Here is an 18,396-nt window from a genome sequence, read left to right on the forward strand (position 1 = left end):
TTCTTGCTTAAGCAGGAATACGATGTCCACATTTTGACCACACACCAAACGAGTGTGGAATGGGAACCTGTTATGACTGGATATTAACCTGCATCATTTTCTTTTTCAATCGTAATGACTTTAAATGCCATTTTTAATAATTGTATAAAAAGCTCAGTTTAAAAAAAAAAAGCTCGAAGTAATGTTCAGTATCTTTTGTCTGGCTGATTGACTTCTTAACACTGTATAAAACGCTAAGGAAAAAGAGAAGGCATGACATTGCCTGAAGATGTACCAGAAATGTGTTAAGAGTGTTCTTGCGTAGCATGACTGCATTTTGATATTACCTTTTGAATTACTTGACTACTTTTTATCATTTTTTATTACTGTGCTCCAGTTCAGTCGGTTTGTCTTGTATGACCTTGTTTTCTTTGTGGATATTGACAGTACCTCTTTTTCTGATATCAGTACATTTTTAGATACTTTCTTATGCCTTGCCATTAATATAGTTATTTTAATTAAATCTACTTCAAGACTGCATAATAGGAAACTTCATGAATAATGTCTTTTCTTTAACTGGTTCCTTACATGCATTAGAACTTTTACATTCATCTCCAGATTAACTATACTGGGTCTGGCAGGGATGGAGTTAACTTTCTTCATAGCAGCCCCTATGGGGCTGTGCTTTGGATTTGTGACTAAAACAGTGTTGATAACACACCGGTGTTTTGGCTATTGCTGAGCACTGCTTGTACAGTGTCAAAGCTTTCTCTTTTTCTCAACACCTCAGCTCTGCGTAGGCTGCAGGTAGGCAAAAAGTGGGGAGGGGACTCAGCCAGGACAACTGACCTGGGCTGGCTGAAGGGGCATTCTGTGCCATGTAATCTCATGCTTAGCAGTAACCAACAGGGGGTTGGAGGGTGTCTTCAGAGATGGTTGTTGCTTGGAGATTGGCTGGGCATTGGTCTGCTTATGGGAGGTGGTGAGTGGTTGCCTTTGCATCACTTAATTTTGGTTAGTTAATTTTTTTTTCCACTCTCCTTCCTGTATTAAACTATCTTTATCTTGATCCACAAGTTCTCTTGCTTTTGCTCTTCTCTTTCTCTCCCCCCGTAGGAATTGGGAACCAGCTTTTGTTATTCTGTAACTGTTTTACCTACTTCTGAATTAACTAATGTAATTTGCTTTCCATTCTAGTATATGTGGTTGGCGTGTAGCTACATGACATTTTGTTGGTGGAATATGTAAAGCTGGGATTTAGTAGCAGAGACGGACACTGGACCAAACTGTTCCATCTGAACAGCAGGAAACATTTTTCAATATGAGGGTGACTGATCACTGGCACAGGTTGCTCAGAGAGGTTGTGGAGTCTCCCACGCTGGAGATATTCAAAAGCCACCTGGACATGGTCCTAGGCAGCTGGCTCTAAGTGGCCCTGCTTGAGCAGAAGGTTTGAACCAGATGCCCTCCAGAGGTCCCTTCCAAACTGAACCATTCTGTGTTTCAATGGTGCTGGGATCCCAGGTTCCTGTGGCATTAAAAGGAGGGGAGCTGTTTTCATCATCTCAAAGGTGCATGCTAATCACTGGCAATAAGAATGGCAGGGTCAATGTCTTCATGTGCAAGTGAATGTTACTTGTACAATACTTTATTAAGAAATACTTATATATTCTGAAGGAAATGGGCTTCTGAGATGAGTTTTTACCCTGAGGAGTGAAATCTGTTGAGCTGAATTTGTATGTGATGTTCCTTGATTTGAAAATGAAAGAAAACAGATTTTTAGGATTTTTCATTACACATTATAGCCTATGGAATTAAAAATCTTTTTAAACTGTAAAAGCTTTTTAAAAAGAAAACTTCACTTCACATGCAAACAAAGATTGAACTAGCCCCTAAGCTACTTTTTTTTTTTTATCACTGGGTATGAAACCAAATCTCATTACTGAATCTGACTAGAAGTACAGAGGATGGCCATTCATGTTTTGGAATAAAATAATCAGAGAAATGATATGTTGGTAGTGCTGCATTTTGGCACTAAGCAAATATGAATGCAAAATTAAAATAGTCTTGGGAAGAATCTGTATGCTTTTTTTTTTTAATGCTTTATTCCATATATGCTTATGGCATCATGACTTCTAAACTGGCAGTATATTCACACTCTTCTCTAAGATATAACAGTTAGATGAAATACTTAAATTGTTTGTCTTTTGCGTCTCTCTTAATTGCATTTTGAACATTAGAATGTACAGTAGAAGGGGAAAAATGAAATATGTAGCTGTTTTCATCTTTTATGAGGTTTACAAAATGGATATATAAATCCATCTGTGGTCATTAAATTTTAATGTGATATGAAGTGTATCACCTTTTCCCTGCTTATAGTAAAACCTGATATTGAGACCTTGTTCAAAGTAACAAAATCATACTTAATTTCTTCTGATGGGAATGGAACTGAGTCGAGTTTGGAACTGAATGGTAAAATACCCTTTGTATTTACCCTGTTAATGCTGGCAGGTTTTCTTAGCTTTTACAGTAATGTCCACCCATTTTGCTTTTATCATTAAAAATGTCCAGGAGACCGTTACTATGGATCACAGCAACAGCACTAAAAACAGGAATAACCCCTACATCTTTCACTCTGTGTTTTTAGGGAGGGGGGGATAATTTAAACATATCAGCTGTAAAGCTTTCCACGAACTAATCCTTGTCAAGCTTTCTGTGTCTTTACAAGTAGATAGTTTAACAACGATGTAAACATCAATTTGACTTTCTTATGAAGAATGCTATAGCAGTTTAATTTTACCTCTTTCTGTGGTAATTCGGCCTCTTTCCTATTCAATGTGTCATACAGGTTCAAGCGTTTTTTTCTATTTCTTGTGTATTTCAACTTGAAAATTAAAATTGTTGGTATGTCTTTGTCCAGTATTCCAGTAATTAAAATGCCTGATGTACCTGATGCTGTGGGTCTAGGCAGAGGATCCCCTCCCATTAGAAAGTATATTGCAAGCATCCTTAAAACTGTATTTGAACTTATAAACTAACAAACTATACATGAATTTTTAAAATAATATTTCAGAGTTTGTTTTGGACGTATAGCTGAAGCTGTCTCTTTCCTGACTTAAAAGCACAACAGTTTGCTGCAAGTACTGTCTATATAAAGAGTATTTCCATCTATAACCTTTTCCAACATACTCGATTTCTGGAAGCTTGGGAATCTGTGATCAGGCTCCATTCTGAAGTCCTAAATTCCACTCTGATGCACTGGAATGACCCTTTCATGCTAGATGGAGGGGTAGGGGAAAACTTCATTCAGTGTATGTATGACTCTTTAAAAATTCAAACTCTATGAGAAGTGTAATGGGGAAAAAAACCTCAGACTTCCTTGTTTCAGTTTAATGCCTAGATACATCTAGTTGTACAGGTCTTTCAAAATAGTAAGTTGCTGTTTTGTATAACTTGTGCTTTAAACAGATTGATTTAAAAATTGTAGACCTACTGTTTTTTTGCTTACGATTATGGCCTTAGGGATGTATTTTAAACAGTGATGTAAATCTGACAAAGCTAATCTTAATTTTCAGCATTTGGGATTTTTAGTTAATCTTGTAAAATGATCCCCAGACATCTCTCAATGCAGAATTAAAAAAAAAAAAAAAAAGATTTTAAAGTGGCAGTCTACAAAAATCATAGATATTAGTAGGGAAAAGAAATTTCATATGGTTTAAAATGAGCCAGATTCAACATCAATAAAAGGAAGGACAACAGAAGAAAGTAATGGAATACTGATCCTTTTTAAGTAAATGACTAATAAGAAATAAAGCTGTTTCTCATAAAATTCTTCATTTAGTTTTATGCTGTCCTGTTATGTACAGCAGTGGAGCCACCTGACCTCTAGGCACTGCTGTAATACAAATAGTAGTGTACAGATGATGAATGATTAAATATCAAGTAATATTTTTTCAGCTGCCAGTTGAAGCCAGGATAGAAGTGACTAAGAAAACTATTAAGGCAGTCAAACATCTTTCTGAGAAATCAAGAAAAAAAACTTCTGAGAATGACATGGAAGATGCTGAAAATCCATCTGTTGCTTATGAAGAAACTCTGAATCACTTGGAGCAATCTCTCGCTCATCTGGAAACACTCACTCATAGTTTTGTCACTTACTTGAAAAACAGCAAACAGGTAATGATTACTGATCAGATGCTTCTTCTGAGTGTTACCATGACTAGCAGTAATGGACATCAATCTTCTGTCATATTTTATTAATGTTTTGTACCTTTGTTTTTGTTGACCTGGTTTTTGAAAATTCACTTCCATCAATCTTTTATTTTTCATTGAATATGTTAAATCTTGGTAGAAAGAAAGACTCTGGATGATACATCCCTGTAAATAAAGAGTGCACTGATTCGTGTTCAAAAATTATCTGTTCACAGGATACACTACAGAAGTATGGCTATTTATATGATTTGTCAAGGTCAGAGAAAGAAAAAATCCATGAACAAGCAGTAGCTATGTGTATAGATGGTCAACCCCTGGACATGATACAACAGTTGTTACAAGTGGCTGTTGGAGATCTAGGCCTTTCTCCCAAGGATATTGTCCAATGTGCTATTAAAAAAATTGTATGTACATTAAGGTAAGTACACTGCCACAGTTAAGCCCAAAAACCTTTCTTCTGGGTTTTTGGGTGTGGGTTTTTTTTTTCGGTTAGTTGCTGGTTTGGGTTGAGATTTTTGATTGATTGGGGTTTTTTTTGTAGCGGGTACTTGTTTGCTTTGAATGTATTTTGCAGAAAATTGGGCAGTTACAAGAAATAAGTTCTTGGATCATTGATGGTCCTGTTTACCTACAATTTCATATTCAGATAAGACACTTTTTCTGAGTTTGGGAAGCCTGGGCAATCTGAACAAAGCAAGCCACAGAACTCATCCTATGCACTGGAGGGTGCTTTTCAGTTGAAAACCTTGTCTTTACAATATTGTTCCATAATGGTGATTTTATACAATAGTTTTGACAGAGGTCGTGTTGGAAAATTCCTTCTTTGACAATTAACCTTCAAAGTAGCATTTGTAAGGTTATAACACTGAACTTGGATTTTCTGTATCTATGGTGACATGGAATGTAATTAAGGTATTGTAACCATAAGTGAAATAGGCTTGTATGGATGTGAAAGATTTTGGTAGTGTTGGTGATTTACCTGAAAGTAAGCATCAGTCCACCAATTCTGTAATTGAAAATATGCATCCTTTCTTTCAGTTTCGTAACTACAACCCCCCTTCAAACACAGTAAAATATCTTTTGTTATTCGTATATTTACTGACTATTGCAGAAGAACCTTCTGGAAAGTATTGTCTTTCTGAAAGATCAATTAAGTTACTTTTTGGCTTCATTTTTCAACAGCATACGGTATCACAGGCTTAAAAACTCTCACACCTTCTCAGAAACAGACTTCTTGTTAAATATAACATACAGTTATTTGCCTAATATTAAGTACCTATATTGTAATTTCAAGAGCAGTATTGTCCAGTTCTGTTAGCTACTTTCATCTCCCTTGACTTTAGTTCTGGCACACAAAATTCAAAGCAGAAACTCTTACATTGATATGTATAAAATCCCTCCAGCAGAGCATATCTGCCTACTTTATACGACATATGTATTCGGCACTTCCTTGTTTGCCTATGGAAACAGCTACTATAAATAAAAATCAGTTGCCTCTTCAGTAGAAATCATGAACTTCTGAAAAAAACCCAGAAGATTTTGATAATGATGGTAGCCTGATTAGACTTACCCAAGACTCAATTTAAACCATTACCTAAGATCACTCACATGATACATTGGAGACTTTCCATGATTCGTGACTGTAGGCATGTTCTTGGATGGTTAGCTGGGGAAGACAGTTTGTCTATTGAAGACATTATGGCCTTCTCCATTTGCAGTTCCTCAATTTCTTATCTTAGGTCTCCAGATGGATGTAGCATTTCATGATATTTTGGAAGTATTCAGCAGGCAATGAGCAGGAAAGGTTTGGTGAAATTTTCAGTTCTTGTTTAGTGGCCAGTATTTCGTGAAGAAGCGTCCTGGTTTCATCTGGGATAGAGTTAAATTTCTTCCTAGTGCTGTGTTTTGGATTTAGTATGAGAAGAATGTTGATAACACACTGATGTTTTCAGTTGTTGCTAAGTACCCTACTGATCAAGGACACTGAGCTTCCATGCTCTGCCAAGTGCACAAGAGGCTGGGAGGGAGCATAGCTGGGACAGCTGGCCCAGCTGGCCAGTGGGGTATTCCATACCATGTGACATCATGCTCAGTATATGAAGGGAAGGCATGTTCCGGGAAGTAGCGATCGCTGGTTTTGGGCATTGTTCGGCAGGTGGTGAGCAATTGCATTGTGCATCACTCATTTTGTATATTCTATTATTATTGTTATTGTTATTGTTGTTATTATTATTGTTATTATTATTTATTTCCTCTTCCTTTTCTGTTCTATTAAACTGTCTTTATCTCAACTCACAAGTTTTGTTTCACTCATGCCCTTCCGATTCTCTCCCCGTCCCACTGTGGTGCAGTTGGGCAAGCAGCTGTGAGGTGTTTGGCTGCCTGCCGGGTTAAACCACAACAGTCCTTTTTGGCACCCAATGTGGGGCACGAAGGTTTGAGATAATGACATATCTGACCCGAGCGGGTTAAAACAAATTGTTATAAGCATTCATTATATCAGTTTAGTAGTCGCTGGTCACAATGTTGGTTTATTTGCTCTCAGAGTTGTCGGATCTGTACTTGAAGTTTTGGTATGTAGCACTTTACTGGCTGTATATACTGCTGTTTGTTGGTATTTATGTGGGGATTGTCATCTGTGGGGGATGGATTAAGGTTATCATTTTGCTACACTGTGTAACACTGGCTTATGGTACGATAAAAGCATTGGTCATGGGATTGCACTCAGCACTGCCATTGTTCCTGTGCTTCAGAAGCTATTTCTCGGAAACTATTAGTAATTACACTTTTTACCTCTTCTCTTCGGAGAGCCAATTTAGAGGGGAGACAGCTTCCTTCACCTTCCCCTTCTCCTCCAGGTTGATTACAACAGCTCTTGAGGATTTTGAATATCCTTGGGATGTTCAACCAGCATGTTCCTATTGCTATGTCTCCTGAATGTGTTTCAGGCCTTGTTTGAGGTTAAACAACTATTTAAGAATACCCCCCAGAGATCTGCCCCAAGGCTGGATAGTTATGAGTGGCAGGGTGTGTGGGATAGTATGGGCAAGTACCTAGGACAGTGGTCACCTCCAGTGTTTTGGAGCTTCACCCCTGAACAAATGCAGAATCCTGAAAAACTAGTAAAATATTTGGAAAACGTATGCTGTCACTCTGGCAATTCCAGAGAGTCCCAGATTACTGCAACATGCTGGGGCCTGGCCCATGCCTACCGAGCCCTGTTCAACACTATTCAGAACCCTCAAGGGAAAGAGAAGGTCTCTGGATCTGATGACAAAATGACAGGCACTGCAGTTACTCCAACCCCCGTGACGGGCAGTACAGCTGAACCAGAGGACCAACCCGTGCTGGTATCCGTCACCCCTGTACATAAATGGAAGTCTTGGAAGCGAAAGTCAGGTTGTTTAGAAAGGGATGATGGAAAAGCAGGGCCATCACAAGGAGGGGAGGGGGAAGAGGAAGAATTCATAAATGAGACAGAAACCACCCAATCCCTATCTCTGAATGAGTTGCGAGATATGCGGAAAGATTTCAGCCGTCGTCCAGGCGAGCATATTGTTACCTGGCTGCTCCGATGCTGGGATAATGGGGCCAGTAGCCTGGAATTAGAGGGGAAGGAAGCCAAACAGCTGGGATCCCTTGCTAGGGAAGGGGGCATTGACAAAGCAATTGGAAAAGGGACACAGGCCCTCAGCCTCTGGAGGCGACTGCTGTCAGGCGTGAAGGAAAGGTATCCCTTCAAGGAAGATGTTATATATCGCCTAGGCAAATGGACCACTATGGAGAGAGGTATCCAGTGCCTGAGAGAACTAGGCGTGCTGGAGGTGGTTTATAGTGACCTGGACAACGACCAAATGCCCAAAGATCCAGATGAAGTCCAGTGCATGCGACCCATGTGGTGGAAGTTGGTATGGAGCACACCAGCGTCATATGCCAGTTCGTTGGCAGTACTGTCCTGGAAAGAGGAAGAAGCACCAATGGTGGATGATGTGGTTGGCAGATTCCAGGAATGCAAAGAAACTGTCTCCTCCTCTCTTGTCTCGGCTGTGGAGAAACTGTCCCGGGTGGTCCAGCAACGCAAAGAGGGTATGTCCTATTCTCCACCTGTATGGACCAGTATCTCAGCCATTAGGAGCCAGTGTTTTTCTCCTCAAGAGAGAGGTTATAGAAGAAACACACCATGGGGCATCCTGTGGTTTTACCTGCGTGACCACGGAGAGGACATGAGGCAGTGGGATGGAAAACCTACCTTGACCCTGGAGGCACGTGTGCGTGAGTTGCAAGGAAAAACAATCACACAAGGGGGTTCTCCCAGGAAAAATGCTGCTCCAGTTTTCAGGAAAAACCTGTCTCATGACGGTCCAGTTTCCAGTGAACAGTTCCCCAGACAGAGTAGAAGGGCTGATCTTACTTTGGATTGTAATGAAGAAATTCTTGACTCACGTTTGCAAGAAGTGAGAAACGGATACTATGACTAGAAATAGTATGCCTCCGGCCAGGTGGAAGAAAGGGACAACCGGGTTTACTGGACTGTGTGGATTTGATGGCCTGACACATCAGATCCACAGGAGTTTAAGGCTCTCGTAGACACTGGTGCACAGTGTACCCTGATGCCATCAAGCTATCAAGGGGCAGAACCCATTTGTATTTCTGGAGTGACAGGGGGATCCCAGGAGTTAACTGTATTGGAGGCCGAAGTTAGCCTGACCGGGAATGAGTGGCAGAAGCACCCCATTGTGACTGGCCCAGAGACTCCGTGCATCCTTGGCATAGACTACCTCAGGAGAGGGTATTTCAAGGACCCAAAAGGGTACCGGTGGGCTTTTGATATAGCTGCCCTGGAGACGGAGGAAATTAAACAGCTGTCCACCTTGCCCGGTCTCTCGAAGGACCCTTCTGTTGTGGGGTTGCTGAGGGTTGAAGAACAGCAGGTACCAACTGCTACCACAACAGAGCACCAGCGGCAATATCGCACGAACCGAGACTCCCTGCTTCCCATCCATAAGCTGATTCGTCGACTGAAGAGCCAAGAAGTGATCAGCAAGACTCCCTCACCTTTTAACAGTCCCATATGGCCAGTGCGAAAGTCTAATGGAGAGTGGAGACTAACAGTAGACTATCGTGGCCTGAATGAAGTCACATCGCCGCTGCCGTGCCGGACATGCTAGAACTTCAGTATGAACTGGAGTCAAAGGCAGCCAAGTGGTACGCCACAATTGACATTGCTAATGCCTTCTTCTCCATCCCTTTGGCGGCAGAGTGCAGGCCACAGTTTGCTTTCACTTGGAGGGGCGTCCAGTACACCTGGAACCGACTGCCCCAGGGGTGGAAACACAGCCCTACCATTTGCCATGGACTGATGCACACCGCACTGGAACAGGGTGAGGCTCCAGAACACCTGCAATACATTGATGACATCATCGTGTGGGGCAACACAGCAGAAGTTTTTGAGAAAGTGAACACAATAGTCCAAATCCTTCTGAAGGCCGGCTTTGCCATAAAACAAAGCAAGGTCAAGGGACCTGCACAGGAGATCCAGTTTTTAGGAATTAAATGGCAAGACGGATGTCGTCAGATCCCAATGGATGTGATCAACAAAATAACAGCCATGTCCCACCAACTAGCAAGAAGGAAACACAAGCTTTCTTAGGTGTTGTGGGTTTTTGAAGAATGCACATCCCAAATTACAGTGAGATCGTAAGCCCTCTCTATCAAGCGACTAGAAAGGAGAATGATTTCAAATGGGGCCCTGAGCAACAACAAGCCTTTGAACAAATTAAACAGGAGATAGTTCATGCAGTAGCCCTTGGGCCAGTCCGGGCAGGACAAGATGTGAAGAATGTGCTCTACACCGCAGCCAGGGAGAATGGCCCTACCTGGAGCCTCTGGCAGAAAGCACCAGGGAAGACTCAAGGTCGACCCTTAGGGTTCTGGAGTTGGGGATACAGAGGACCCGAGGCCCGCTACACTCCAACTGAGAAGGAGATATTGGCAGCATATGAAGGGGTTCGAGCTGCTTCGGAAGTGGTTGGCACTGAAGCACAGCTCCTCCTGGCACCCCGACTGCCGGTGCTGGGCTGGATGTTCAAAGGGAGCGTCCCCTCTACACATCATGCAACCAATGCTACGTGGAGTAAGTGGGTCGCACTGATCACACAACGGGCCCGAATAGGAAACCCCAGTTGCCCAGGAATCTTGGAGGTGATCACGAACTGGCCAGAAGGCAAAGATTTTGACATATCCACAGAGGAGGAGGTGATACGTGCTGAAGAAGCCCCACTGTATAATAAACTACCAGAAAACGAGAAGCAATATGCCCTGTTCACTGATGGGTCCTGTCGTCTTGTGGGAAAGCATCAGAGATGGAAAAAATGCTGTATGGAGTCCTATATGACAAGTCGCAGAAACTGCTGAAGGAGAAGGTGAGTCGAGCCAGTTTGCAGAGGTGAGAACCATCCAGCTGGCCTTGGACATTGCTGAACAAGAAAAATGGCTAGTGCTTTATCTCTATGCTGACTCATGGATGGTGGGAAATGCCCTGTGGGGGTGGTTGCAGCAGTGGAAGCAGAACAACTGGCAGCGCAGAGGTAAACCCATCCGGGCTGCCGCATTGTGGCAAGATATTGCTGCCCGGGTAGAGAACCTGGTTGTAAAAGTACGTCACGTAGATGCTCACGTACCCAAGAGTCGGGCCACTGAGGAACATCAAAATAACCAGCAGGTGGACCAGGCTGCTAAGATTGAAGTGGCTCAGGTGGATTTGGACTGGCAACATAAGGGTGAATTATTTATAGCTCGGTGGGCCCATGACACGTCAGGCCATCAAGGAAGAGATGCAACATATAGATGGGCTTGTGATCGAGGGGTGGACTTAACCATGGACGCTATTGCACAGGTTATCCACGAATGTGAAACGTGCGCTGCAATCAAACAAGCCAAGCGAGTAAAGCCTCTTTGGTATGGGGGACGATGGATGAAATATAAATATGGGGAAGCCTGGCAGATTGATTATATCACGCTCCCACAAACCCGCCACGGCAAGTGCTATGTGCTCACCATGGTGGAAGCAACCACCGGCTGGCTAGAAACATACCCTGTGCCCCATGCCACTGCCCAGAACACCATCCTGGGCCTTGAAAAGCAAGTCCTGTGGCGACATGGCACCCCAGAAAGAATTGAGTCAGACAATGGGACTCATTTCCGAAACACCCTCATAGACACCTGGGCCAAAGAGCATGGCATTGAGTGGGTCTATCACATCCCCTACCACGCACCAGCCTCCGGGAAAATCGAACGATACAATGGACTGCTAAAGACTACGCTGAGAGCAATGGGTGGTGGGACATTCAAGCATTGGGACACACATTCAGCAAAAGCCACCTGGTTAGTCAATACCAGGGGATCTGCCAATCGAGCTGGCCCTGCCCAGTCAAAACTCTTACGTACTGTAGATGGAGATAAAGTCCCTGTCGTGCACATAAGAAATATGCTGGGGAAGACAGTCTGGGTTACTCCTGCCTCTGGAACTTATAAGTGCAATATAGCAATATAAAATGTGTATACTAAGGTTAACCAAGATTATATCATGCAATAATTTATCTTGCATCTGTTCTGAATGGAGTCACATGTTGTTTTTAAATCTAGTGTTGTTCACTGAAGTGCTGGTCACCTATTAAGATAAAAATAAAAAAGAAAAGATGAAAGTTCTGAATGCACGAAGGCATTAAAGGTTGTAAAAATTCAGGGCGCTATGTCATATAGTATAATAATTTTTTAGGCAATATATTTATCTTACTGAAGTAATAAATGAGAAAATTATAAACACTGTCATAACTCTTGACAAAAAATTTATGAAATATTGCAGTTATTTTTACACATTACAATCAGCTCTACAGTGTATTTTGGCTTTAAACAGAACAGTCGGGGTAGTCTGGACATGTATTCATTTTTATTAAGAGATATCTAGGAAGAGGCTAACATTTTTAGTAGCAGAAGAGCGTTGATATGCTGATGAACTGTAGAGAAAATACACTTTACCTCTGGATTTTTGAGTCCTCTTTAGTAAACTAACTTTGGAACTATTTGGCTTTCTTTCTTTCTTTAATGCAGCATTGACAAACCCTTAAGATAGGCAAAACTGTTGTTTTTTCTAGTTCATCCAGGCATCATTTGCCACTGCAGTGATTTCCATGAAGAGAAACTGTGCACTTTATTGGAGTACTTTTGCAAAATCCCTCCCTCTTTCAGTATCAAGTCACTTCTTAGGTTTGTTTTGCTGAAAATCTTAGCAGAAAATGTCACTTTCATTGCATTAGGAGTGAAGCTTTTTTCCTACAAGAGTGATTTTTTTTTTTTTTCCTTTCCAATATTTACTGCTCGTGGAAGAACATTACTGTGTAATGGAACATTGATGGGCAGTGTGATTCCTACACATGCATAGTCATTTGATGGGTGGCTTAATCCTCCCCTTTCCCACATGCTGTTCTTGATCACATGTTCCCTCCTTTTTAATTTTGTGGGTTCTAGTAAGCATCAACCTGGTTGACCCAACTGAAAATGAATCTCAGAGGGGGTGGGAAAAGAAATCAGCTGAATCAGCAGATAGGATTCTTTTGAATCAGGTTACAGTCAAGTTTGTTTAAGCCAATAATGATGCTGCAAGATGATATTTGAAAAGAAAAGATGATGACATTTATGTGTAACCTTTAATCTCTTTATTCGATATTGATGAGATCATTAAGGTAATGAGATTACATGTGGATATTTTGCTGACTTAATTTGTGTTAGAAGTGCTAAATTTTAACTATTTTTTTTCTTTCAAGTTTCACTGAAGTATTTTAGTTGTTTGCTTTTCTTCTTGCTCCTCACATTACTTTGACATAAAAATAAAGGTACTAGTTAAGCAGGGAAAGTGGGAAATTGCTATATTATTGAACAATTCATTTAAATCCTACAGGTGGATAGAATTAGATATGATATTAAGGACCATTTTTATGGTAATTTTATGTCTTCCCTTAATAGTGGAAATGGTAGCTCATCTACATCAGTGAAAGATCCACTTGGAATTCTAGAAGGCATCGTTTCTGCAGTGCATGCAAGTGTTGAGAAAGGGTAAGAACTTACTGTATGGATTCTTTGGTTAAGACTTTGAAAGATATTTCTCATGAAAGCATTGAAGGTACGATACTGAATATGGATGACTTTTCTTCATGGATATATATAATGGGTTGCTCTTAATTTTCTGAGGCTATTCTGGAACAGGCCATCATTTATCAGGTTCAAAATCTGAGTCCTGACAGAAGCCTTTACTTGATCGTTTGGAAGAAAGCAAGTCACTGAACTGAAAATTGAGATAACTGTTATGGTGGTTTGAGAAAATGTTTTTTCTGCTGTGACTACTGCAGATTGTATATCTATCAGGAGTACTTCACTGCATTGTTTCAGTGTAGTAGATAAATTACAAATAATAATGACTCACTTTCAGATATCTGAATTTGGATATCTAAATTTGTCAATATTTGTAGGGTATAGTGCAGAAACAATTTCACAAATGCTGTATAATTTTTTTTCTCCTCTTTTGGGAATGTCCTTATTTCAGGTCACGTAATGGTCTGTATGTCTCACTGACATTTTCCATTGCATTTCTAGTAAAGACAAGGAAAAAAAAACCCAAACAGTTTTCTTTCCAGGTATACAAACTAAGAACTCATGTATGATAATAGTAATAAAACGCCATACTCTCTGGTAGCCAACAAAACTAATTACACTATTGTTTGGAGGCTTCTCCACTGACATTAAATTAGTTAAATACTGGATACTGATGTGGACCGAATTGATGTAAAATCTACAGTAAATCTCATTTGCAATATTGTAAGGCAGAATGATAGAGTTGGTAATATTTTATTCTGAGATGCACTTTCTGGAGTCTTTTATTTGTATATTTCATCAACAATTAACTGCTGAAACAATAAGCTGGAGTGAAAGTCATGATTACAGGAGATGGTTTACATTCATTTAAATACTTGTTCTTATTTATGTCCTTAAACCTCAGCTATTCAATTTACAAAATATGAATCTTTCCCTCAGGAAAACATATAGACATCAGGTGTGAACTCCACAAAATTTTTGAAATATTCCAGCAGGTCCTCTTAATTCCCAAACTTTTAATTTACAGTTTGAATGCCACCTGTTCGACAGAGGCATGTCTAATTTAGCTGAAGTTCTGAGCTAATAGCATCATTCAGACAATATAAAACCTAAGTAAAATTGAAATCCTTGTAATATGAAAACCTAAGCTGTCAATGTTTATTATTTCAGAGCTGCAAGACAGGTTAAATTAGTGTTTTCTGTCTGATATTACTTTCTCATCTCTCTTAAGACCAATAAGGGAACATTAGTTATAAATCACACTCCACCTGGAACCACTTTCTTGATTTTTTTCTTTTTTTTTTTTTAAGAGAAAAAAAATAGCTTTAGTTTAAATTACTACTGAAAGATAGTAGAATAGCATTTACTGATTTGTTACATGCTAGTTTATAGCCTCTAAGGGACATAACAGATTATTCTGTCTGCAACTGCTAGCTGGTTGGTTGAGTTCATGGCAATCTGTGTACTTTCACAATCTGTAAATGCTTTCACACAGTTAGAATGTATTCAATATAATACACTTTTTGAATCAAATTATTTAATTAAGAGTTTTTTCTAATTAGCCAAGTCAGGAAAACCCCAAAACTTAGGGCTTTTTTTAATATCTGGTTTTTTTCTTTCTAGGGATTATGGACATTCTGTAATCATTATCATACTAGAACATACAATAATCAAACCTGCTAGAGATGGTACAGAAAAAAATAAGAAATGGCTAGAGCTACAATCAGGAGAAACTAATTTGTGTATGTGGAGCATAAAGAAGGGATTTGTAAGGAAAGAAAAAGAATATAGGACAATATGAATAAACATCAGATATAAAAATGTTGTACTTAAAATGCAAGCAGTCAAGCTGGTTTTCTATGAAGTCAAATGGGGTGGAAGTACAGGTATCAGTCAGGACCAGACACCATAAAAAGGCTTGGATTTTCAGGTGCTGAAATCCAGCACCATTGCAATACAATTGGCAATCAAGGTAGTATGTGGGAGAATATGTAACTGTATAGGTGGATTTCTGTGGTATTAAACAGTTATTTGAAGTTCAAAAAAAGTTCTTACACCACTTAGCTTTAGGCACCTGATTTAAGAGGGCTAGTTTCTCTGCAGCCTCACAGAGGTGAGCTCTTCCGTTTCCAGTGTTATGTATTTGTTACGTATTGAATGTACTTGCTAACAGCTTTGAAAATACATGTAGTACTTTCATTAGGATTACCAAAGACTGTTTAACATAGTATTGTTTAATTACAGGGAGAAAGTAGTTTCTTCAGATGACCTTCTGGAGTGGTTGAGACCTTTCTGTGGCGATGACTCTTTAGCAGTGAAGCCTCGCATCAGAGTATTGCAAATTCTGGAGCAAGCCTTCCATCTCAGTGATGAAGATAGCAAGCTACTTGTGTACTTCAGGACACAAGCTGTTCTCAGAGCTTGCTGGCCTGAAACAAAGGTATTAATATTGACTGTTATAAATGATAGGCTAAGACTGTTTTTATACATGGATTATGTGATGAAATGCTGTTTTGCAATATATGGTTGCAATGCATCCTGTTCATATGGGAACTAATCCTACCTTCCTTTTGAATCAGGTTTCTAATACATTATGATTCTTTGAAAAACAAAGTTATGTAAAGTTAATGTTTGGGATCAGGATTACATCAGCTTTTGTTTGGGATCACGAGTAATAATACTGAACTTGATTAAACACTAATGATTTTTGTCCATGTCAAGCATTGACTTTGAAGTTTTTGTATATTCTTTCTTTTCAAATGGAAAGACTTCATTGGTAGGGAATGCATTCGGTCATGGTTAATGTGCTATTGTCTCTTAAAAGGCAGCACCTGACCACTGAAAGACAATAGTTGCTTATAAACAGCTCATACCTTTAACTGCCCAAGTGATAATTTTAAGTCTTTTTCAGTGGAAAGCCAGGAAAAAAATAAGGTAAAATCATTGCTGAAAGAAGTTACTCTTAGCTATGTTTGTTTCCAACTAAGAGAGACAGAGTGCTTCTAGTTCAAGTTTTCAAGACTAAACCAGATTAACGTTCCTTCTGAATTAAAGGGTGACAAAATGCCTAACTTTCATTTTTTAAGTATATGTAAAAGTTGATCCAAGACTAATAAGGGTCATCTAGTGAATGTTCTCAGGAGTAAAAATGCTCTAGTTTGTCAAGTAGAGTATTAAAAAATCCATATATACAAAAAGGCTCTTGTTGGTTATTCATTAATATTTTAACTGCTTTATTTCATGACTCATTTTGGTGAAGTGCTTGATATCAACTTATGTATTTTTAGAGGTTCTAGGTTTCTAAGTACAATGAAAATATACTAAAGGCTTAACAGGAAGAAGTAGTCTTCTCTTTGAAGATTGTGCCGATTTGAAATCAGATGAGTATCACTTGCTGCACGTAGAATTGTTCAGAGGCAGAGTTACTTTTCATCCATTTTCTAAATGCCAAGACCTTATGGAACTAAAATAGAATATTTCTAATAGTTCCTCAAAGAATCCATGCATAAAACCATTTTACATTAATTTAAAACAAACGCAATATCTCAGTCTTGACTCATCCAAGGGAATAATCATAATAAAAATCTTAAAAGAAAAAGAAATCTCTTGCTTTCTTTAGAAATTACTTCTTCTCTTGCATTCACAATAATACCAGCGCTTAACTCCTCAACTGCTCTTCAGGTGTCTGTCTGCGATTGGATTCTTCATCTTCAGTTCAGTCCTTTGTCAATATTTGTGCTGCCTGTGACCCACTTTCCAATCCAAAAGCATTTCAAGTCTAAAAGAGGTTTTTTTGAGAAATATATAAGATCACTTTTATTTTCTCCCATAATCTGGTGAGTCAAAATGAATATAACTTTACAACATGAAACTGGCATCCATTTGCTTTTGTCTTGTGATGTTTTAGGAATTAATTGAATGCATTGCATATGCTGCTGGCTCACGTGTAGCTCACTGCGCACCAGGACCTCTCAGCAGAGCTGTTCCCCAGCCTGGCTGTCCCCACCTGTGCTGTCCTGAGTGCAGCATGGCTGTTAGACCTCGTGCGATTCTTGTTGGTCCAATCTTCCAGCTTGTTTAGGTCTCTCCATATAATCTCTTAATAATTTGTTTCCTGAAGTGGTGGATTTTTAGAATACTCCTAGTTTTGAGCAGGAAAACATACCAATTATAAGAGTCCTGTTGGAACATATTTTACAATTATTCTAATTTTCTTGTCAGTTCAAGCTAAATGTAATAGATGAGAACCCTTTGTTTTCAATACTTTTGTTTTGTTTTGTTTTTCACATTTTGTGCTAGGTAACTAATGTGTAATTTAGACGGAAAAGTCATATTGGTTTGTCTGTTAGGTACCAGTCATTGAAATTCAGAGTTCTTCACAAATGTCCAAGAAAAAGAATGAGTGATCCACTACTTAGACTATTTATTTCTTTTTTTTTGCCTCTTCTAGTCATCTGATGTCAAATGCTAGTCTACAAGTTGATATTAGAAAAAGCAAGTGATGACCTTATTTGATGATTAAGTTTGCTTATTTTGTGTATTAACAAACAGGGAAAATAGCATAATAAAATAGTATATTGAAAACTGTGTACATTTCACAATCCTTCGTGGTACGTTAGTGAAAACAGAACATTGCAGAATTCAGTAGTTACATGACTACTGAAAAGCAGAGAGATTTGCTTTGGCAAAGCATTAATTAAGCAAGTTTCTCGTGAAAGTTAATGCTTCAGGTGCAAAGACCTTCAAAAGCAACCCCGTTCTACAGAAGGGGATGTTGAAGCACAATTTAAAAGTTTTATCAGGTTGCTGGGTAATCCTGGGTGAAGCAGGGTCAAAAAGTAGAGATGAGGAATTACATCTTTCAAATGTGTGCTCAGACTGCTATGTCAGTCTGCCTTGTCTGTAGGTATCAATTTCTCTAACATCATTACACCTTTATTTATTTGGTCATCCTTTCTCATCCAGTGAAGTAGTAAAACCCTTGATCACGTAAAAAAAACCAAAAAAACAAAAAAACAAAACCAAGAGGGTGGTGTGTGGATCAAATGCTATTTTTAG

The 18,396-nt window shown here is 39.4% G+C and overlaps 1 protein-coding gene across 1 annotated transcript in view; it reads left to right on the forward strand.

The window, feature by feature from the left end:
- NBAS (NBAS subunit of NRZ tethering complex) overlaps positions 1-18,396 on the forward strand; it is a 209,439-nt gene that overhangs the window by 141,385 nt on the left and 49,658 nt on the right. Inside the window, exons 45-48 of the mRNA XM_075145030.1 lie at positions 3,937-4,155; positions 4,407-4,609; positions 13,213-13,302; positions 15,583-15,778. Coding sequence (XP_075001131.1) covers positions 3,937-4,155; positions 4,407-4,609; positions 13,213-13,302; positions 15,583-15,778 — 708 coding nt within the window. The remainder of the gene's footprint in view (positions 1-3,936; positions 4,156-4,406; positions 4,610-13,212; positions 13,303-15,582; positions 15,779-18,396) is intronic.

Source organism: Calonectris borealis, chromosome 3 (assembly GCF_964195595.1).
Source record: "Calonectris borealis chromosome 3, bCalBor7.hap1.2, whole genome shotgun sequence".
In the NCBI taxonomy this organism is placed as follows: domain Eukaryota; kingdom Metazoa; phylum Chordata; class Aves; order Procellariiformes; family Procellariidae; genus Calonectris; species Calonectris borealis.